Source organism: Eublepharis macularius, chromosome 12 (assembly GCF_028583425.1).
Source record: "Eublepharis macularius isolate TG4126 chromosome 12, MPM_Emac_v1.0, whole genome shotgun sequence".
Taxonomy (NCBI): domain Eukaryota; kingdom Metazoa; phylum Chordata; class Lepidosauria; order Squamata; family Eublepharidae; genus Eublepharis; species Eublepharis macularius.
This window is the reverse complement of record NC_072801.1, coordinates 25,961,849-25,981,644: the sequence shown is the minus strand read 5'-3', so window position 1 is coordinate 25,981,644 and position 19,796 is coordinate 25,961,849. Positions and strand designations below refer to the sequence as shown.

The window sequence follows — 19,796 nt, the reverse complement described above, 5'->3', positions numbered from 1 at the left end:
AAATTATTCTAAAATGTCGTCATGATTAACAAAAAAAAATGTAATTTTGTCTGGGTCAGTGAACAGAAAGTCTCAGAAGGCATCTTTGTGGACGATCTGGGGCTCTGCAAATAGAACTGGTGAGATCTAATCAATCAATCAATCTTTCCTTCTCTCGCTTGCAACACATGGTTTTCTGGAGAGAAATGATTAATTCCTAAAGAGTGGGGATTAATTTGCCACGTAGGTTGTCTCGAAATCCCTGCCTTTGGGGCATGGAATGGAATTTTGGCAGGTTTTTTCTAGCCTTTGCACGTGAGCAGAATTCTCTTGCACGTGTGCAGCATTCTCTGCCGGCTTTCATGGGGGTAAGAGAAGAGGAGGATAAGGACTCAAAGGTGCTGCCCCCTCCCCCCACCCAGCAACTAAGAGAGCTATGGCCAAGTTTTACTCCAAGCTCAAACAGGATTAGTGCAACATACAGGGCAGGACTGAGGTATTTGTAATTCAAGTGTGAGAGGCCAAAAGCATGTCTGATAAAATTGGAATGATTTGGAGGGGAGCGGGTTTCCTCTTCCTGTGAAAAGATGCAACTTATCCAACTGCCACTTAAAAACAGCAGCAGGGCTTTCTTACAGCGAGAGATGTGAAACTACAGGGGGGGGGCAATTCTAAGAGTGTGGGGAACAACACCCACCTGTAAGGCAGCAAGGTCATCTCACAAAGACAGGAAATGCAACACACATACCTGACTTGCTTGTGAAATAAAGGCTCAGCCTGAAACCCTAAGCCCCCTCACTAGGAAGCAAGTCCTAGGGAACTCAGTGAGACTTGATTCAAATGTAGTAAGCTCAGGATTGGTTTGCAAGATTAAAGAAACAAGAGAAGGGCCTTTTCCTTAAACCGTCAGCAGCTCTAGAACTGTGAGTAGTTCACACTGCACTGCGACTAAAACTCGTTTTGTATAGGAATGGAGGCTTAAGTTATGAGCTCCTGACGGAAGAGTTTTGTGCACCAATATATTTGATGCAATGTGGCCTTTTTTGTTTGTTACCAGAACTGGATGTGTTTTTTTAAAGATCAAACAATTCAAGGAGCAAAATGTTTATCTTGAAAATTTTGGGACCACTTTTCCTTAAAAGTCCAAAAAAAACCCCAGTGTTTGGTTTGACATGAAGATTTGATAAAAGGCTTTTGATGGAGTTAAAATTTTTAAGAATATATATATGTCATTCTACATATGAATCCATAAGCTGAGTGTCTGACAGACAGCATTACTAATGATAGAGGCATTATTGAGTTGGAAAGTGCCATGTGAATGTGAAACCCGACCCTTTACCCCCAAGGCAAGTCTTCCCACAGCTGTCGCCCCCTCCTGATTAGTCTCTCTGATCAGGATCCCAGCATGCCACATGCAGAGAAAGACCCCATGAGGGGTACCCCACACCAAGATTCCTGCTGCAGAATAGACAGCTCCAGGTGACTTAAGGGAGCTAAAACTATACTATGGAAAAACAAAACCCTTTCTCAGCCCTCTGGGTAAACAATAAACTATTTGCATTTCTGCAAATCATTTTTAAAACTAGCCATATTTTTTTTAATTTGCCCTCCCCCTTTCATCTTGGTTTTGCAAAAGGAACAAATGCAAGGTGAATTAACATTTGTCTTGACCAAAATGGCAACAGTCTGGAGATAAATCATTTTAAAGAAACCAAAAACGAAACAAGAAAAAAAACCCAAAACACAAAAACCAAAAAAAAAAATAAAAAGCAGCAGGTTGATTTCTTATGAAAGGGGGGAACTGCACCACCGAGTTGCCTACTGCTTGAGATTTGAGATGAGATGGTAGCGGAAGCAGGCGGAGTAAAGGCGGACACGTCACACAGCAGCAGAAGGCGGAGAGCAACAAGACCTGGAAAGGAAGAAGGCTGGAAAATGAATGCACAGAAAAATTATATTGTTCCCCCACCCGGAAAAAAACAATCAAAATCATCAAGCTTTCTAAAAAACACACAGAACTAAAACACGAATCATCAGCAAAAGAAAATGAAACAATCATTGCAAATGCCCCCCAAAATCATACCCTCTGCCTGTGAGCAACGCTCATTCTGACTGTTAAGGGAAAAGGCCAAGTGTGTTATGTGGATCAAGGAACTGTAGATGAGTGTGAGGAATTCCCCAAGGGTTCGCCTTTCCTGCATCACCAAGAAAACATGGGGCACCTAAAAGGAGAATTCCTGCTTCCCAAAGCTGGCCTGGGAACCAAGCTAGATGACCAGCAGGAAGACTGGGTGCCAAAGGACCAATGGAAAACAGCTGGAAGAAAACATGATTTCCGGGGGGGGGGGGAAGCACTCTTTCTACACAACCTGCCCCAATGCAGCTTTGGTAACTGATGGTGAGGTGTTCAGCCCAAATCCTTCCCATTGCTTCTCTCCCAAACACCTTCCCCCACAGCTTATGGCACTCTCCCAGATTCTTAGCCCTCCTGACTACTGCTGAATATCTAGTACGAGTCCAAGCCTGCAAAGAAATGCAAGAGGGTTTCAAGAGGGGATGGTGCTATGCTCTTGGGTGGGTGCGGGGGGGGGGGGGAAGACAAGAGTCTTCACGCACATCATCAGCTTGAGGGGATCTACCAAACTCCAACATTACAGAGTTTTTTATGCCCCAGGAGCTTTTAGAAAGCAGTCCCCGTCAATTATTGTTAAAAACTCTTTGCCTTTGATTGGTTGACTGATTATTTGGCATAGGTGGGTTGGTCAAAGTTAGCTAGCAAGAGACAAATGGGATAAATTCACGGAAGGGTACACCAGGGGGACAGAAACTTGAAGACCACAAAGTGGTGATGGTTTATGAAGCAAAAACTGTAAGCTAAAACTCGTTAAGATAAAAATAAATGTTGCAATCCACGTAAAATTGTGCACATGAACCGATCTGACAAAGACTTCCATTTGAGCCACAGGATTTACCCTTTTCAATTATTTGGCTTTGGGTGGCCATAATCTGGGTGAGCTGGGAGGCGGGGGGAGACTCTTATTATCCAAACATGGTCAACTGGGAATCCTACCTTTCCCCCAGCAATTCACACCTTACCTAGATGAGAGACCATTTTGGAGACAGAAGAAGATAACCATGGAGCTGTGCTTGGTGGCCCATGCAGACACAATCTCCACCCCTAACAAATCCTCTCTGGGAGACAATCTACTAGGGAACCAACACACACCCAAGCATGGCCACCTTACTCAGTTCTCCCAGGGCTACTACTCTAGAGCGCTCCAAATGAGAAGACGCATTCTTGGAGCGGCTGAGCTGGACTGGTGTCCCACATCCAGTTGTTTCACAGCATTTCTCCTGATGGTCAGCAGGGGGAGCTCAAACTTAAGCAACTGTCAGGCAGCCACTAAAGTATCTTTCTTCCTTTACCCCTCCCAAGCCCAAATCTCACTTCTCTTGTCCCTAACATGCATTTTAAGACCCCTATCAGTGGGGACTCAGATCTAATGCTAGGTTACTATGTGTTGCACACATCTGGCATTCCTTCTTGAACTCCAGTTGCTTCCTCTTGTTTTTGCCACGTCTACCACTACATATTTAAACCAGCTTCATTTAAACCACTACAAGTTTAAAACCAGTTTAAAGGGCTCCAAAAATCCTGTGCAGTGCCTGCACGTATCAGAATTAGTTTTGTCCACCACCACCCTCTAATTTCTAGAATACCTGGGAGGGGGGGAGTGACATCCAATGGGTGTACCAGTGGATGTACCAGTTTGTTGCTGCATAGCCAGTTTCCGCCAATGCATTTCATAGTTCCAAAATCCTAACCTCATGCAGAAAGACTGAAATTATTTGAGGGGGCACAAGAGGATGAAGGTTATTCTGATGTTACAGGCAATTCTTAATGAGCACATGTGTGTCACCTGGGATAAGGGTGTATTATGATTTCATATTAAGGAGGAAGCACCCTCCCATATACAGAGGAGGCCAGGCCGACTGGCAAAGAAGAGTTACACAAAAGGTTGCACTTGCCCAGGGGTAAGCCAGGTATGTGGAGCTTGCCTTGCTTTTGTTCAATCGTGAATAACAACAGAAGAAGCTCTTGGAGGTGTGCACATATACAGGAAATGTTAATAAAGCAGCAAGCTAAGTTGAAACTCAGAAAAGCAGCCCAGCGAAGCAGGGGAGAGGAGAGTAGATTCGCAGGAAAGCAAGAAAATGTTAATTCACTGGTGCAGGCAGCGGATGAGTCGGGGAGAATATCTCTACCCAAGGCAGCTTGTATAGCAGATAAAATCACAGACGATCAGAATGATCAACAATTTTCACTGTGACAACGAAGTGGAACTTCCACGTGCAGACATGCTATACCTCCGCATGCCACAGTATGGGAGTAAATCAAGACAGGAAGGCCTCACTGTTTTTCACGTGCCTCTCCCTGCCCTTTCAGGTCTTGCCTGTACCCTCCTTGGAGGTCTTAGCTTACCATGCCTGGACGCAGACTGCTGGGCTGGATGGCGCTTTCGTCCAATCCAACCTGGCAATTCTGACAGTACCAGAGCTGGATGTCAAGTTACGTCTTGGCACTCGCCGGCAGGAATGGGAGAAACCGGGGGCCAGTTCATTGGATTCTACTGCCCCAAGTAAGTTACATCTGTCCCTGCCTGGGCCACCCAAACCCCATGGCAACAGCATTTGGAGGTGGCATGGACTCAGGTGGGGATGCTGGGCATCTCTTACACTGATGCCCCGTGGAGAACTGGGACCCTTGTCACTGTCACAGCAGGCAACAGAACTAGGCTTGGGGAAGACAAGCAATGATATTTCATGTCATGGAGTGACTATTCCTAAATGTTAGGGGGGGGGGGCAGGGTGAAACCTTACTATGGGGATGCCCCACAGCATAAATATACTGGACTGGATCCCACAAGCTATGGATGCAAGAACTTCAGATCTTTCCTGTAGTTCCTCCACCCAACCACACACAAATGCTGACTGCTGGTGGTCGCAGGACCCACATTGTCTAACGCGCCATACAGGCTGGGGGGATGGGGACGAAACCATGATTTTATTTTTAATGTCACTGGGGGTAAAAATGACCCCAACACCACTTTTTCCCAGGGCACCCTTTTTAATATTAGAATCCTGCCAAGTTTCTCTGCTCTCATCGGCTGCAGCTGACACACCAAAGGCAGGTGGGAAGTCAGATGCTGCTCCCCAAAAAACAATTCAACGACTCAAAGGCAGACAAGAGATAGGGAGGACTCAAAAGTGGGCCAAGACCCACACGGGACCCTCAGGCTGGACATACCACCCATCTCTGTTCTAGACGAGTCTTCTCCCATGCCCTCAATTTGTGATCCAATCAGAGAAGGTAAAATAAAGAATCGTACACAGCCTGCTTGGTAGTGGAAAGTGCCATCAAGTGCCAGCCTGCTGGGGTTTTCAAGGCAAGAGACCTACAGAGGTGGTTTGCCATTGCCTGTCTCTGTATTGAGACCCTTGTCTTCTCTGGAGGTCTCCCATCCAAGGCTGACCCTGCTTAGCTTCTGAGAGCCGACAAGATTGAGCTTGCCTGGACTACAGAGGTAAGGGAACGCAGCCTTCTTAGCTGCCATTATTTGTTCAGTTTCCAAGATTTCGCAGAAGAAATTTGGAATAAGGAGTAGGAGTGCCATCGAGAGCAGAGAAACAGAAGGCGACAAAGGAAGGTCTTCGATGCCTGGAAAGAAACACAGCTGGTGGGAAAGGGGATGCATAGGTTGGGGGAGACCAGAGAAATATAGTGTGCAACCCTCCTGCCATTTTTAAGTGCATAGGCCTCCAAAGTTTGCCTTCATGTAGTCTATAATTTTTTTTAAAAGATAATCTGCAAGTTCCAGATTGCAGAACCCACAAACCACAAAACACCCAGAGTCAAAGCAGAGCCTAGAAAGAGACATTAGTCCACACTGTGGTTACTGAAATGCTACTCTGGGGGTTGTTTGGTAATACTTCAGAGCCTATAGCCTTGTTCACGTGGTACAGAGAATGCTCACAGATCCTCCACGTATGTGCATACATCTGTTTGTAAGGAGGAGCTAACATGAGTTCACTTTACAAACAAAGCTGGGGGATCAGTGCCCGGATAAACGTGGAGTTTAAATCACACATTCAGCTGTACATGTGCTGAATGTATGGTGAGAATTGCTCAACACATGTATAAAGAAAAATCAAGGGTACCTTGTATGTGGTCTGAGTGTGCATCTGCTGTAACTTGTGAATGGGGCATATTACAGCATTGTATATCAGCCAGAAGAGGACCCGTAATCAGGCATTTTTTTCTTTTGATCACTGTCCAGAGAACAGCCCAAGAATCCAGAAGCAATCCACCACCCCAAAATAAATTACTCCATCGCTGACTCCACATTTGCTCCTTTCTTTGAACAGTCAAGCAAAACCCTGAAATGCTATTTGAGTTCCAACAGGTGACCAAGGATTTTTCATGGCATTCCAGGGAGGAAAGCAACTGCGTGTTTCTTTCTCACCCTTTCCACTGCCCACCCAACAAAGCCTGTTTGGGCAGAGCCCACAAAATAATGTGCATCCCCGGCAAAAAGCAGGAAAGCTCAAACCCATACAAATGGTGCTGTTTCTACTATGGAGACATTAGGCAGAGGCAAAAATCAATCTCGTGTGGAGCAGCAGCATTGGCCGGCCCTTACCTCCGTTCATTGCCGAAAAGCCGAGCCACCTCTTCCCTTCCGGGGCTGCGGGCCCGCACCCTCCGCTCCAGCCGTTTCCGCTCTGCTTGGAAGGCTTCCCGGTTACTGATCCTAATGGCCTTGGGGACGTCGGCCAGTGTGGCATACTGCCGGCTGGCTTTAAAGGCAAGCGGACGGCCCAGCCTCTCAGCACCCCTGGCCCCGTCTTGGCTAACGGAGTCCTTGTGCGTGGCAGGGTAGCTGCTTTTCGAGTCCAGGGCGTTGAGGGAGAAGCTGTAAACCATTCGACTGCCTGGCTGGGTACCTGGGGAAGGAAACGGGCAGATTCCCTCCTGGGAGGGAGACGTGGGGCCACTATACCTGTTGTTTGGGGTGCTCGGGCTAGGCGGGGACGGTGGGGTCGGCAACTGCTGCTCTTCTGCTTTGGCGTCTTGCTTGGTTTTCTCTAGGGAAAAATAGCCACTCTCCACGCGTGCCTTCCGCCCACAGTCGCCTCGATCGCCATTCATCGTGCTCTCATCTAAAGGTACAAGAAGACAACAGGAACCAGACGGTTACTGACCCACATCACTACTCTTCTGCTAAGCAGCTCAAGGCATCATAGATGGGGCTACCCCATCTGACTCTCTCAACACCCCTGCAAGGGAGGTTTTGCAGAAACAGTCATTTAAACTTCGTATCATCTGCTCAGCCTCAGAACTTGCTCAAATCCTGTCTTGCATTATTTTATTATTACTATTACTATTTTCCCAAAAGAAAGACTTTCCCCCCTCCACCTGTGACATCAAGAAAAAAAAACCCAGTTCTGTTTAAAATTCTCAATTAGGTACAGCAATTTTTAAAAAAGTATATAACCATTGGAGGACATCTTCCTTTTGTGTAAATATGGCTATTTATTAATTCAATACTTATATGTATTTGTGACTAAGGAACAGAATCTGCTATTGAGTTACTCAGACAGGAGTTGGCAAAGAAGGGGCAGGGCTATGCAAATATCAGCAGGCTCAGTGCCACAAGGGACTGGGAACAGTCCCCAACACAGCGTTTTGACTTTTTGTTTAGGGTGGAGGACTGTTTGCCTCATGAAACGTCACCTGCAGAAGGGTGAAACACATTCCATCCAGAAAGCTTTGGCACAGTTCCATCGTTTTATCCCACGTCCCTCACACTTAATTAAAGGAGCACCAATGTATCAAGGACAACACAGGGCTGATGCCAGAACAGCTGCCACCCCAAGGGGGAAAAGAGGATAACCAGCCCTTGAGCTCGCAAGGCCCGCAGCACAGGTACGAGTGTTAAGTTTTTCATCTTTCCCTGCTAGGCGTCCAAGAGGGAAACACATCACACTTAGCAGAAAGCAAAGACTTGGCCCTTACACACAGAACAATACAGAGTAGGTTACCCAGAGGAGAAGCAAACCCAGGTGAAGGAGGGACGATCCCAGCAAGATCCAATGTGGGCTTGGTAGCACACATTGAAAACGGGCAAGGAAACAATCTCAGAGTGGGGGACATTTTGGATAGAGGGTAAAGGTGATGGTTCAGCACCTCAGATATGAGACACCTCAGATATGAGGGCTGAGTGTGTGTGTCCCCACAGTGTGTCCAAGTGCCCCCCTTTATTTCTCTTCCCATGGGGAGGAAAAGTGCCTGGAGATGACAACACAGTGAGGACAACAACAGCCACCTTGCCCTGCTTTCAACAGTGGGCGGCTGATTTATAGGGGCTCCTGGGGGGGGCACACAAAGTTGTCTTGCAGAGCCTACCAATGGTCCCCAAGAACCCTTGCATCTTGCCTTTCTGCTGAACCAAATTTGCCCTCAAGGTGGCTGACAACATAAATCCAAGAAAGGCATTGCTAATACAAAACATAAAAAACCAACCCGCCCATAAAACCCAACAGCAATACATTAAAAGGAGCATCAAATCGTACTAATGCCACAGTCAACACTGATTATGAAAACACAAAATCCACTAACAAAACAGCAACTACAATCACAGATAAAGGGAGAGCCAGGAATATCGAGAACAAAACGGGAATTATTATTCAGTGTTGATGTCTACCTTCTTTGCTGTCCAGTGTCGGCTCCTTCAGGGAACAGGCAGAGGATGCCTGGCCTTGTACAGGGCCTGAGGCCATGCTTACTGCCCCATTCCCATCTGGTTGGTCTTTAACCCTCATTTCTTCCTGCCAGAGGGTTGACTTGGTGGTTGGGACTTTCTCAGCACTGGGGATGTTGCTGCTGGTCACAGCCATCTTTGCCGGACCGGGTTCCTAGAGAGAACACAAAGACACAAGAGTGTTAAGATTGCCCAGGCTGCAGACTGAAGTTTCCATTCAATGCCAACTTAGGTGACACAGACTCAATTTGCTTTATGTGGGCAGAAGGATATATCATATCCAACACACTGCTGCTGCCGAAAATGGCAGGCCCGGGTCCAATTCTACTCCCACTTTACACCTGATAACATGCTTATCTACGTTCTGAAAATCACCACATTGCGTGTTTTCCTACTCTACCAGAGACCACATTGATAAGACAAGAGACCACAAAGCAGGATGACATCACAATATGGGATAAGGTGCCCAAATGCAAAGGCAGCTTGATGTAAATCTATCATTTCCAGTAGGAGCCCCTCGTCCAGTATGGAGGGTAATTCTACCCTCTGACATGTTGGATGTAGCTCTTAACCGTTTCAGGACATTTTTTTACAGCATTGATAGGGACAATAATTTTACAGGCTGCCTTCTCTCATGGACCCTGGACTGGTTAGTTCGACCTGGTTTGGCCCCCTTGGCATCTGCGGGAGGTCCGCTTCCCAGTGTGAACTACCTGGAACTTTAAGATCTTTATACATGGTCTTCAATCTATCCCGATGGGATGTACAACCATGGATGACCACAACCAAAGAATGTCTCTACAGCTCAACCCACCCCTTTCAGTTCCTTTTTTTTTTATTAAAGAAAACCGTCTATTTCCTTACAACTTCTGGATTTAGCTGCTTGTCTAGTGTTGGCTTTCACTCTGCATTTTTATAGCCTCCCTTTCTATTTCAGTTTTTTATGGCTCCCCACCCCATGTATTTGCACCGCTCTTCCTAGTTACAATTTTCTATTCTTATACTGGTTTTATTATCGCAAAGTGCATGGATCCATTTGGATTGGAAAAATGGGACAGAAAATCCTCCCCTAATAAATATACTGAACGACACATGGAATTGGAGGTCTGTTCCCCAGAGGGGTCTGCATCAGAAAGCCATAGCCCCATATTCTTCATTTCCCCTTGAATGATTGCTTGCACAAAAGCAAATGCCATTTCTAACGTGAATATGCAAACATCCCCACCTTCTCTCTCGTACACACACTCATGGTCTTATTTATAGTTCAGTTTTGTTAAGTTTCCATTTATAAAGTGGAAAAGGTAATGAAAGACTTTAGGTAAAGTCTAAGGGATGGGCTCACAACAGAGATGGTGGAAGAGGCTGCCAAAGGAACACAGAAATACCCTTTCCAGAATCTTCACGTGACCACTTTATTCTGGTGAAAAGGAGAACCCTTCTCACCTTTATTCATTGCTACTGCAAAGACAATGCAACAAGGTAACACTTCTTTAAAAAAAACAGAAGGGCAAGAAACTTGATTTAAACACACACGGAGAGAACACAAACACACAAAACCTTCAGGAATCTAAATTCCACAGAGCCATGCAATACAGCAGAAAGGAACTGCAGTTAAAGATGCCAAGGCCTTGAAAGGGGGGGGGGTACGGACATTTAGGGGAATGCTGAAAAAGATCCTATGAAATCCTCTCTTGGAAAGAGCAAATGCATTTTTCTGACAAGCTTTATTTAAAATGCCACATCGACAAATCTTTATGTATGAAAATCCACAGAATTGGAGAATGGCACTTCCTGTGTGTACTAAAGATTTCCAAGCATATATTTATTGCTTGCATGTGCCTCACTTAGGCCACGATCAATTTTGCTATAATGTGCATGGTGCTAATAAACACTGCACTCTTTAACAGTGTTTGGTGTTACAAAGTTTATGTCCATTATCTAAAACACGCTGCTTCTTCTGCTGAAACTACAAGAATGTCTTTCTCTCCAAACAACATACTTCCTTTGGTTTCAAAACTTTAATTTTCTCATTGCAACTTCATACCTCACCACCCCATCTCTGAGCTGGCAAAAACTAAGATGCATGCACTAAGGCAGTTCATGGGAGTTGCAGTCCCCCTGGGAGGCATCTGTGACATCTCTCGTTGTTATGCGCAAGCTCCATGTTCATTTCCCACATTGGGATTTGAACAAGAATAGTTTACAACAGCGGAGAAAGAACTTCCGACTGATACAAACAGATCAAGATGGCTATCGTTTTGATGATGGGTAGTCATGCTACCCTATGGAAGATTGGGGGGAAGGCACACAAGCAAGGAGAAAAAAACAGTGGAGGAAATGACACAACCCAAGCCAGCTTTCCTTCCCGTCCCCTTTGCTGAGTTTTTTTTTTTTTGGAAGCAGAACTTCTCCCCCCAAAGAAATTTTGAGAAGCACAACAGGCCCGGTGGGCCCTAGTCTTCCACAGGGCACCCAGATGGAGTGAAGCTTGCCTGGCTCCACTTCTAGCTGCGGCTTTTCCTAATTGTGCATCTTTCCCCCAAAAAATCCTACTTACCTTATTTGGTGCTCAGGAGAACAGACCCTGAACAGTTTCCAAGGGGTTGCTGTAGCAACAGAGTGTAATCCAAAAAAGATATTATTCAGCCAGCATTCCCCCTCCCCTTTTTGTTCCGCTTCCAAAAAAAGCATCAGCTTTTGGGGCTGGTTTCATGCTGTGCAACGTTTCCTCATCTGATGCTCTCTGGTGCTTTGGCCTCTGCAGGGCAGAGCTGCCCACACTGTTCTGTGAGCCCCAACAGGGGATTGAGGGGGGGGGCACTTTTAGAATAGGAGGACTATAGAAGTCCCTTCTTTTGCTTTTCAGAAAACACTGATGGCAGGAATGGAAGGACAGCTCTCATCAAATCAACCATAGAGGTTTTGGCGGAGACATGGAAATATCACTACAGGTGGTGGGGTTGGGGGCAAAGAAGAGGAGACAAAGCTAGTACATAGCCTGTCTGTATTCTGGAAAAAAAACCTGCGATTTGATACTGTATATAAGTTTATGATTCTTTATGATTCCAAAACTTGAAACACACCAGTATTTCAGAGCTAGTGCGAGTGTATGCACACAACAACTTACTGATTTATTAATTTCACTTATACCCCACATTTCTCCCCAATGGGGACCCAAAGTAGCTTACATTGTTCTCCTCCACGTTATCCAAAAAAACAAGGAGGAGTGAGTATGTGACTGGCATAATATCGCCCGGCAGGCTTCTATGGCAATCTGGGGATTTGAACCCAGGTCTCTCTGATCCTAGTCCAACACTTTCACCACTACTTCACACTGGCTCCAAGATGTGTTTCCCTTCACAGCTCCCTGCTTCCCCCCGATTGCAAAAGTGGCATCAGACAAGACTGACATTATGCCAACGGGCTAAATCTGCAACATCACGCTTGCAGAATTTAACAAGTCTTCGCACAGAATCATCCGTCCTGAAAGTATCACTCAAAAGTTGTATCGCAGACTGGACTGAACATGGCAGACACTGAAGTACTCAATGAGTGTCTGGAACCCCCCGGACATGGCAGCCTCGTGAAAAATCCATGCCAGGGGGTGAAGGACAGATCAGACATACAACAGACCCTCTTGTCTTGCTGAGCCCACCTGGCACCTTCCCTCCCTACCACTGAGACCTCAGAAGGGTAGTGAGATTGGAAGGCTATTCCTGGAGAAGAGAAGGACCGTGTCTTTGAAGGTTCTGGCATCCAAATGTGGCAGCAGCAGCATTTTAGCACTGGAGGTGGTGATGGAAATAAGCTATCCCCCCCCCACACACACATTCCCAACTATGAGATTAAAAACAGAGGGCCACTGACCATCATCTGGTCCCCCTTCAGACCTTCTTATGACCCCCTTTCTGCAACTGGCCAGCCCATCTTGCACAGAAAAGATAAAAGCAACCTAAAAAAACAGAAGTCCAGTCCTGAACAAAGAGAAACTATTCCCAAGAGTAGCAGGGGTTGGATTCTGACCCCTGCGGGATGCTCCCCCGCGCCTTCCACGTGGGAGATTCTGGCTGGAAAAAACGAGTCACAGCCTTGCACCAATTCCCTCTCTCTCTTTATTACCATTTATAGTCAAAAAAGAGAGTGAAGTCGTAGCTGGATCCCCGGAGAACAGAGCAGCAGCCCCCGAAAGATCTATGAACCCGACTCGGCTGAGGCCTCTCGCTTTGAGAATTTATCTCTTGGGACCATCTAGTGCGGGGAAACCAGAGCACTGGGTAATTTTATTCCGCCAAAAAGGTCTGTCAACAGCCAAGAATCTTTCCCTTGTTCTCCCGTCTTCCATTAGCAACTTGGGGGGGACGGGGGGGGGCAGACCAAGAGCCTGTAAACCTGCAACCAGCAACTGGACAGAACTGAGTGCATATGAATCTGCATGTTTGTGACACTGCATGCATACCAAGCAGGTACTTTAAACAGGCCCTGATACAAAAAATTTCTTTATGCATGACTGCCTATTCCACACTCATGCAGCAAAAGGACAGAATACACACACTCTTTTCTTTATTATTATTACAAAAGGTGCTGTTCTAGTCCTTAGGAACACAACCTTGTATAAGAAGAACCTCTGCAGGACCAGGCGACTGGTCCGGGATCCAGTTTCTTCCAATGCCCAGCCAGATGCCCCAGAAAGCTGATAAGCAGGACACAGAGGCCTAAGTTCCCCCGACTCCCAGGCAATTGATATTCAGCGGTACAGTACCTCTGAATATGGAGGCTCCATTTAACTACTGGGGTAATACACTACTCCTCCATGAATTTATCCAATCTCCTTTTTAAAAAGCCAGATGGCCCAGGCTAGCCCAATCTCATCAGATCTCAGAAGCTAAGTAGGGTTGGCTGTAGCGGGTACTGGGATGAGAAACCACAACGGATGTCCAGGGTCACTATGCAAAGGCAGGCATAGCTCGTCTGCTCATCTCACCGTGAAAACCCTATGGAGCAGCTGTAAGTCAGCTGTGACTTGACAGCACCTTCCACATACACACGCTAGGTGTCATCATGACACCCTGTGGCAGTGAGTTCCACAGGTCAATTACGTGTTGGAAGTACACAAGCAACTTACTATATCTGCCTTATCTCTCGTTTTAGAGGTAAGAATTCCACGGGGCCACTACCCACTTAGCTTTGTCAGGATAGGAGATGACGCTCCAAATTTACCTGTGGAGTCGGTGGCTCTACTTTCCTCTTCTTCTTCTGATTCTGCTTGTTCGTCCTCGGATAAACAACCAACATCTCCAGCCACCTGCAGGCAAGACAGGAAAATGCCAGGTTAGAATCAGATTCCATGATGCAATGGGAAAACGCATCAGGCAGAAAAAAATGGCAGCGGTTTCCCCTTCCCTGAGGGAAGCACGCTGGCTGTCCACCTTGAAAACCTCTTTCCAAGGGAGTTCTGCAGATACACGGTTGGCTGTTACTGGCTTGGGACCAGTTGTTAAGAGATCGCACAGGGCAGGGCAGCAATCTTAAGAAGTACCAATACTTGGGTGAAGTCTCTTTGGGGCTCCGTCGTGAAATGACACACACACCACTGTGTTGCACACATCTGGACAGCTGTGGCAGTGCTGAATGGACCAAAGGCCTGCCTTGGTACAAGGAAGCTTCATATACCTGCAGCTGTCATCTACTGGCCTCTGGGTGGGATTCAGCCAGCATTCCCACTCAACCGCAGCCAGTTTCCCCCCTCAGTGCAGCCCCTATTCCACAAAGGTCTTGTGATCCCCAGCATAGCTTTTGGGGTGATCAAAAAGGACTCCCCTTCCACCATCTCCCTTCTTCACCAGCAGCAAAGGTAGTTGGATCCAATTCCACACGTGGTCTCTGAGCAGGACACCCCAGCAATTAAGTCCAGTCAAGTTACTAGCCTATGCACATCTGACCTGCCTGTCGGCTCATACATGCCCACGGCCTAAAAGGAAAAGATCTATCTTTTGTAAGGCTTTCATGCCTGGAAGGTATAGCTATACGCCAGAGGCAAACAGCTATTGCAAGCTGCCTCTTGAAGCTTCCAGGTGCAGAGAACCTCTGCTGAGAGAGGGCACCACAGGGGAACCAACGGAACCATCTACTAGAACCTTGTCCTGTCTCCTGAACCCACCCCAGTCTGGTGTCTCAAGTCTACTTCCTAGGTTATGCCAATGTTATTTTTGTAAGCCTTCTGAAAATACTGAAAAGGGATCCAGGGAGTGGTCTTGAAGAAGCCCACTGGGAGATCCCACAGAAAGCAGCTCTAATTCCTCTCACAGATTATCCGGATAGGAATAAAAAATAAAATGACTATTCATGTGTCATACAGGGAAGGTGACCAGGCGTTTGAGCATGCAGATGTGTGTGGAATATACTTCATTGCCACAAAGAGTGTTTTAGTCAATTCAGAGCTACGGTGGGTTCTGAAAGCAGCTCAGGTAAGGACACAAACAACCAAACCCCAGATATTTATTTTATTTATTATTTAGTCACTTCAATTATACCCCTGTGTGGTGGGTTAGGCTGAGTGTGTGTGACTGGCCTAAGGTCTCCCAGCAAGCTTCCACAGCAGAACGGGGCCTTGAACCTGGTTCTCCTGGATCCCTGTCCAACACACTGGCTCTCCTGACATGACCCCTCCCCCCATTCAATGCCCCCAAGTCACTTCAAGTATTTGCGGCTGGAAATCCAATTGATTTACTTAAGTAGAGAATGTATACACCTCCTCTCCAGAAACCTGCTCAAACACAATCCCTCCACATCATTATCCAACATGAGATATAACATTTTAATGGTGTTCACATGGGAGTGTTTTATTTTATTATTTTATTGAGATATATGTATATCCTGCTTTTCTACCTATTGGAGACCCTAAGCAACTTACAGCAGCATTCTCCCTTTCCTCCAATTTTATCCTCATAACAACTCTGTGAGGTAGGCTAGGCTTAAAGACAGTCACTGGTCCAAGGTCACCTAGTACCTGAGAGGGTCAGCGTGGTGCAGTGGTTAGTGTGGGACTAGGATCTGAGAGATCAAGGTTCAAATCCTCCCACTCTGCCAAGGAAATTTGCTGGGTCACCTTGGACCACTCACTCTATTTCAGCCTAACCTACCTCACAGAGTTGTTGTGAGGATAAAATGGAAAAAAGAAGAACGAGGTAAGCTGCTTTGGGTCCCCAAATGAGGTAAATAAATACATTCCAAAGTAGAAAGGTGATATGAACCTAGTCCAGCAGCTATATCAGAGTGGCACATTTCTGTTGCACCAATATAGATAAAAACACATGACAATAATCAATACTAAGCAATACTATACCATGTTCTTGTATTCTAGATGCCTAGTCCTGCAACTGTATCAGAGTGGCACATTTCCTTCTTATGTACAGTCATGAATCGGGCTAGGCACCCACCTTCAGTGTGTCCCAATTTCACTGTCTTAGCTGGTTTTTGGGTAGGGCTGCCTCGGAGCACCAGAACCCCCATTCCAACATTGGCACCCCCCTGCTGTCCTGCCACAGCCTCACTAGGCCTGTGAAGTCTTCCCAAGCAGGGTCATGCTGTCAGTGGACTTCTTGCTTTCCTTCAACCCCACCCATGTAGTCCAGATCATCAAAACGCCAAGGTTTCCATTTCTATCCATGGAGGGTGGGGAGAATCTGTCCTGCCCTTCCTCCAGAGTTTATAAACTGGCCCATATGAGAATCTCAGCATCTCAGGACACAACAAGGACATCCATGTTGCAAATAAACCACCCATAATCCACCCCCCATACTGTCGCCCCCAACTGGGAGCCACAAACAGAGGACAAGCAGGTGCCTTTTACCCAAAGGGAATGCATTCCTACCTCTAAGAACTACTGGGTGTGTGCAAACAACAGCAACCAGGAAATTAATAGCTTTTTGCCAGCTGGATTCCTCTGCCTAACCTGTCTGAATGATGCAATACACCAAGGATCAGGCTCCGATGTTAGCCCTGGGACTTCCAATGTGTGCTCCAGTATGCATTCATGTGCACAGTAAAGGAAAATAGAAAAGAGTCCAGTAGCACCTTTAAGACTAACCAACTTTACTGTAGCATAAGCTTTTGAGACTCACAGTTCTCTTTGTCACATGCATCTGACGAAGAGAACTGTGATTCTCAAAAGCTTATGCTACAGTAAAGTTGGTTAGTCTTAAAGGTGCTACTGGACTCTTTTCTATTTTGCTACTACAGACTAACACGGCCAACTCCTCTGGATCAATGACCACAGTAAAGGGGGGATTCTGCTCCAGTTCCTGCCCTTCTATGCAGGACTAGCAGCGGGATCATACTCCAGGTAGAATCTGCCCTTGGCAAACACGCTTGCTCACTTTACCTCAGGGGTAAAATGCTGGGCATTATCGCTTGGCAAAACCCCCAGGGTTAAAATGCAACTCTGGGAAATCCCCATGCAGTCCAGGGACCTCCCCTAGCCTGCTGACGCTAAAGCAAAGATCCTCATATCTCCATGGGGAGAGACTGAGGGCATCTGAGTGGTGAGGCAAGTGAGCCCCACTCTGAACTGCAGAAGTTGGAAAAAGGGCACTCAGAAGCTGATTCTGCCTCTCCACTCGTACTACCTGATTAGAACCAGCAAGTTCCACACAAGCACAGATCCACTGACGCAACAAGATGCAACAGGGTCGTTCAATGCATCCCCATACAGTGTCTGGGCAAAAATCACGTGTCCCATACAGCGGAGTCATTCATTAGTGCATCCTGGCACAGAGCTGAAGAAAGAGCTAGTGTTGCACAAAAACTGAGCTGCCGACATTTCCAGTTCAAATCTCACCTCTGCCAGAAGCAAGTAATTCTGTGTCGGCCTCAGTCTTCTCATCTGTAACGTGGGGGTAAGACTGAGCTAATTTATGGGTTTGTCAGGATTACGAAGAGAATGCAAGCAACTGCTCTGAACAACTTGTACTGATCTTTACTGGGTGGGTCCCATCCTGACATTGGCGTCTGATGACATCAGTGTTGTATTGAATCATGAACACTTCTGGTGGAATACATTTTGTTTGTCTTTAAGGTGCTAGACTTGGGTTTCTTTATCCTGACCTGAAGACACCCACACAAAGAGCGCCATTCCTAATTTTAGCATGCACGAGTATGCTAAAGGGGAGGAAAAAAGAGTAAAAAGCAAAACTGGAAGATGGGGGGGGGGGCGGAAACTGGCCCAGACGAGACCCAGATTAGAAATTAAGACTGGTGTGTTGGTGCAATCCCTGGCACATTACTTCAGAGAACTAATGCACAGTGATAAATAATCATTAATCAGATAATCAATAATAGTAAATTAGGGCAACAGCATATTTCTGAAGTGCTTTAAGAACTTGACTTGATGTCTCAGAAACTCTTACGGCAAATTCCCCACTGGGGGAATTTCTGCCCCTGAATTACAGTCAAGGGGCTTAAATCTGAGAATATGGCAGCTTGCTCATGGCTGAAGTAAGTTTTAAACTTTTCCGTTCACACCGTTGACTCTCACAAGGTAACAGCTCCCAGTGAATGAGAATTTAACCAGAACACAAAAATCTGTGGGGCTTGGCAAGGTGCCATTCTGTTACGCGCCGGCACGAATCCCAGGTGATCAGTCTCCCCCTTCCCAGACATTTTAAAAGCAGTCCCTAAAACAAATGCAATGCAATTCAGCCCGTTGCTGCATTGCAACCATTGCAGGGGTTCGATGGTGAAGAGTTCCCATAGCCACAAGCTCCAGCCAGTTCGTCCCCGGAGACGTAATGTAGCCTATTTCTCCCCACTGGTTCCAGTTGCAACCAAGCCAGATTCCCCACAAAATTACACTGATTTTGCTGCTATTGACATATAAAATTGAATATTTATGACTTGCCTGCAGGCAAGAGATGTCAAAATTATGCAACTGCAATGAAAGGCTTTTTACTGGGAAGGGTGTCACAGAGGCCTGTAACTCAGAGGGACAACCAAGACACAGGCGAAGAAAAGCAAGAAATTCCTGCCGCTCAAGGCCAGCTGGGGTGAGATCACGAGGAACAGGCGGATCCTGCCACGCGGGTCCGGTCCAACTCCACAGCTCATCTTGACTCTCCCTTTCCTGTCTGTTCTGCTCAGATTCACACCTCGCCTGCTTCTGACCCTAAATATTTCAGATTTAAGAACTGACATGGGGAAGGTGGGAGACCCTTCCCCGAAGCAGGTCAAACCATAATCAGTCGAGAGAGCTTGTCGCCTGCTGCCAGCATAGCATCTCCTACGGGCAACACTGCTTGAGTCGAAACACTTATTGGTGCCCCGCTTCTCTCTCCAATGGGGACTCAAAATTCCCCATGCCTCCTCCTTTGTTTTGTTCTCACAACAACCCTGTGAAGTAGGCGAGGCTGAAAATGTGTGACTGGACCAAGGTCACCCAGCAAGCTTCTAGGGCAGAGCAGGGATCCAAACCTGGTCCTCCCAGATTCTATTCTCACACTCCAACCACTATACAACACTGCTTAGATTCCAAAAATTCAGTGTTGGCCACAAGTCATCTGGCAAATACTCAAACAGCATTCCCTCAGCCTATATCCAGGAGCTCTATAGCATGGGAAGAGGATTTTCAACCTTGTGGGAGCAATTTGGCCTGGCTTTTTTGTCTTTGCTACCTCATCACTTTCTTTGGTTTTTAAAATAAGCTGCAAAGTTATTTTATTAATTAGGCTCCATTTTAAAATGACTGAGGAACGCAAGACCTCAGCAGTAGACAGAAACCTGAACTTGTTGCTGAGACCCATTCTGCAGAGTTGGAGGAACAGCTCTGGATGACGCTTTGAACCAGTTCTTAAGACCACTCAGCCCAGCCCACTTTGCAGAATCATTGCTGGAAAGATACGCGGATTTGCATAACTGGAATTCTGAGATCAGAGTTGGCTTTCTAGCTGTTGGGGGGGGGGGTGAGGCAGCAACTCCCAAACAGTGAGCTACGAGAAGGTAGTA

At 46.5% G+C, this 19,796-nt stretch overlaps 1 protein-coding gene across 3 annotated transcripts in view; it reads right to left on the bottom strand.

Annotated features, from left to right (window-relative positions):
* MPRIP (myosin phosphatase Rho interacting protein) overlaps positions 1–19,796 on the bottom strand; it is a 142,795-nt gene that overhangs the window by 41,493 nt on the left and 81,506 nt on the right. For 2 of the 3 annotated variants that reach the window (XM_054995563.1, XM_054995561.1), the window contains exons 5-7: positions 14,019–14,103; positions 8,745–8,955; positions 7,041–7,200 (exon numbers count right to left, since the gene is read on the bottom strand). In XM_054995563.1, coding sequence (XP_054851538.1) covers positions 7,041–7,200; positions 8,745–8,955; positions 14,019–14,103 — 456 coding nt within the window. Of the gene's footprint in view, positions 1–6,680; positions 7,201–8,744; positions 8,956–14,018; positions 14,104–19,796 lie in introns of all 3 variants that reach the window. The other variant, XM_054995564.1, reaches the window with a different exon arrangement.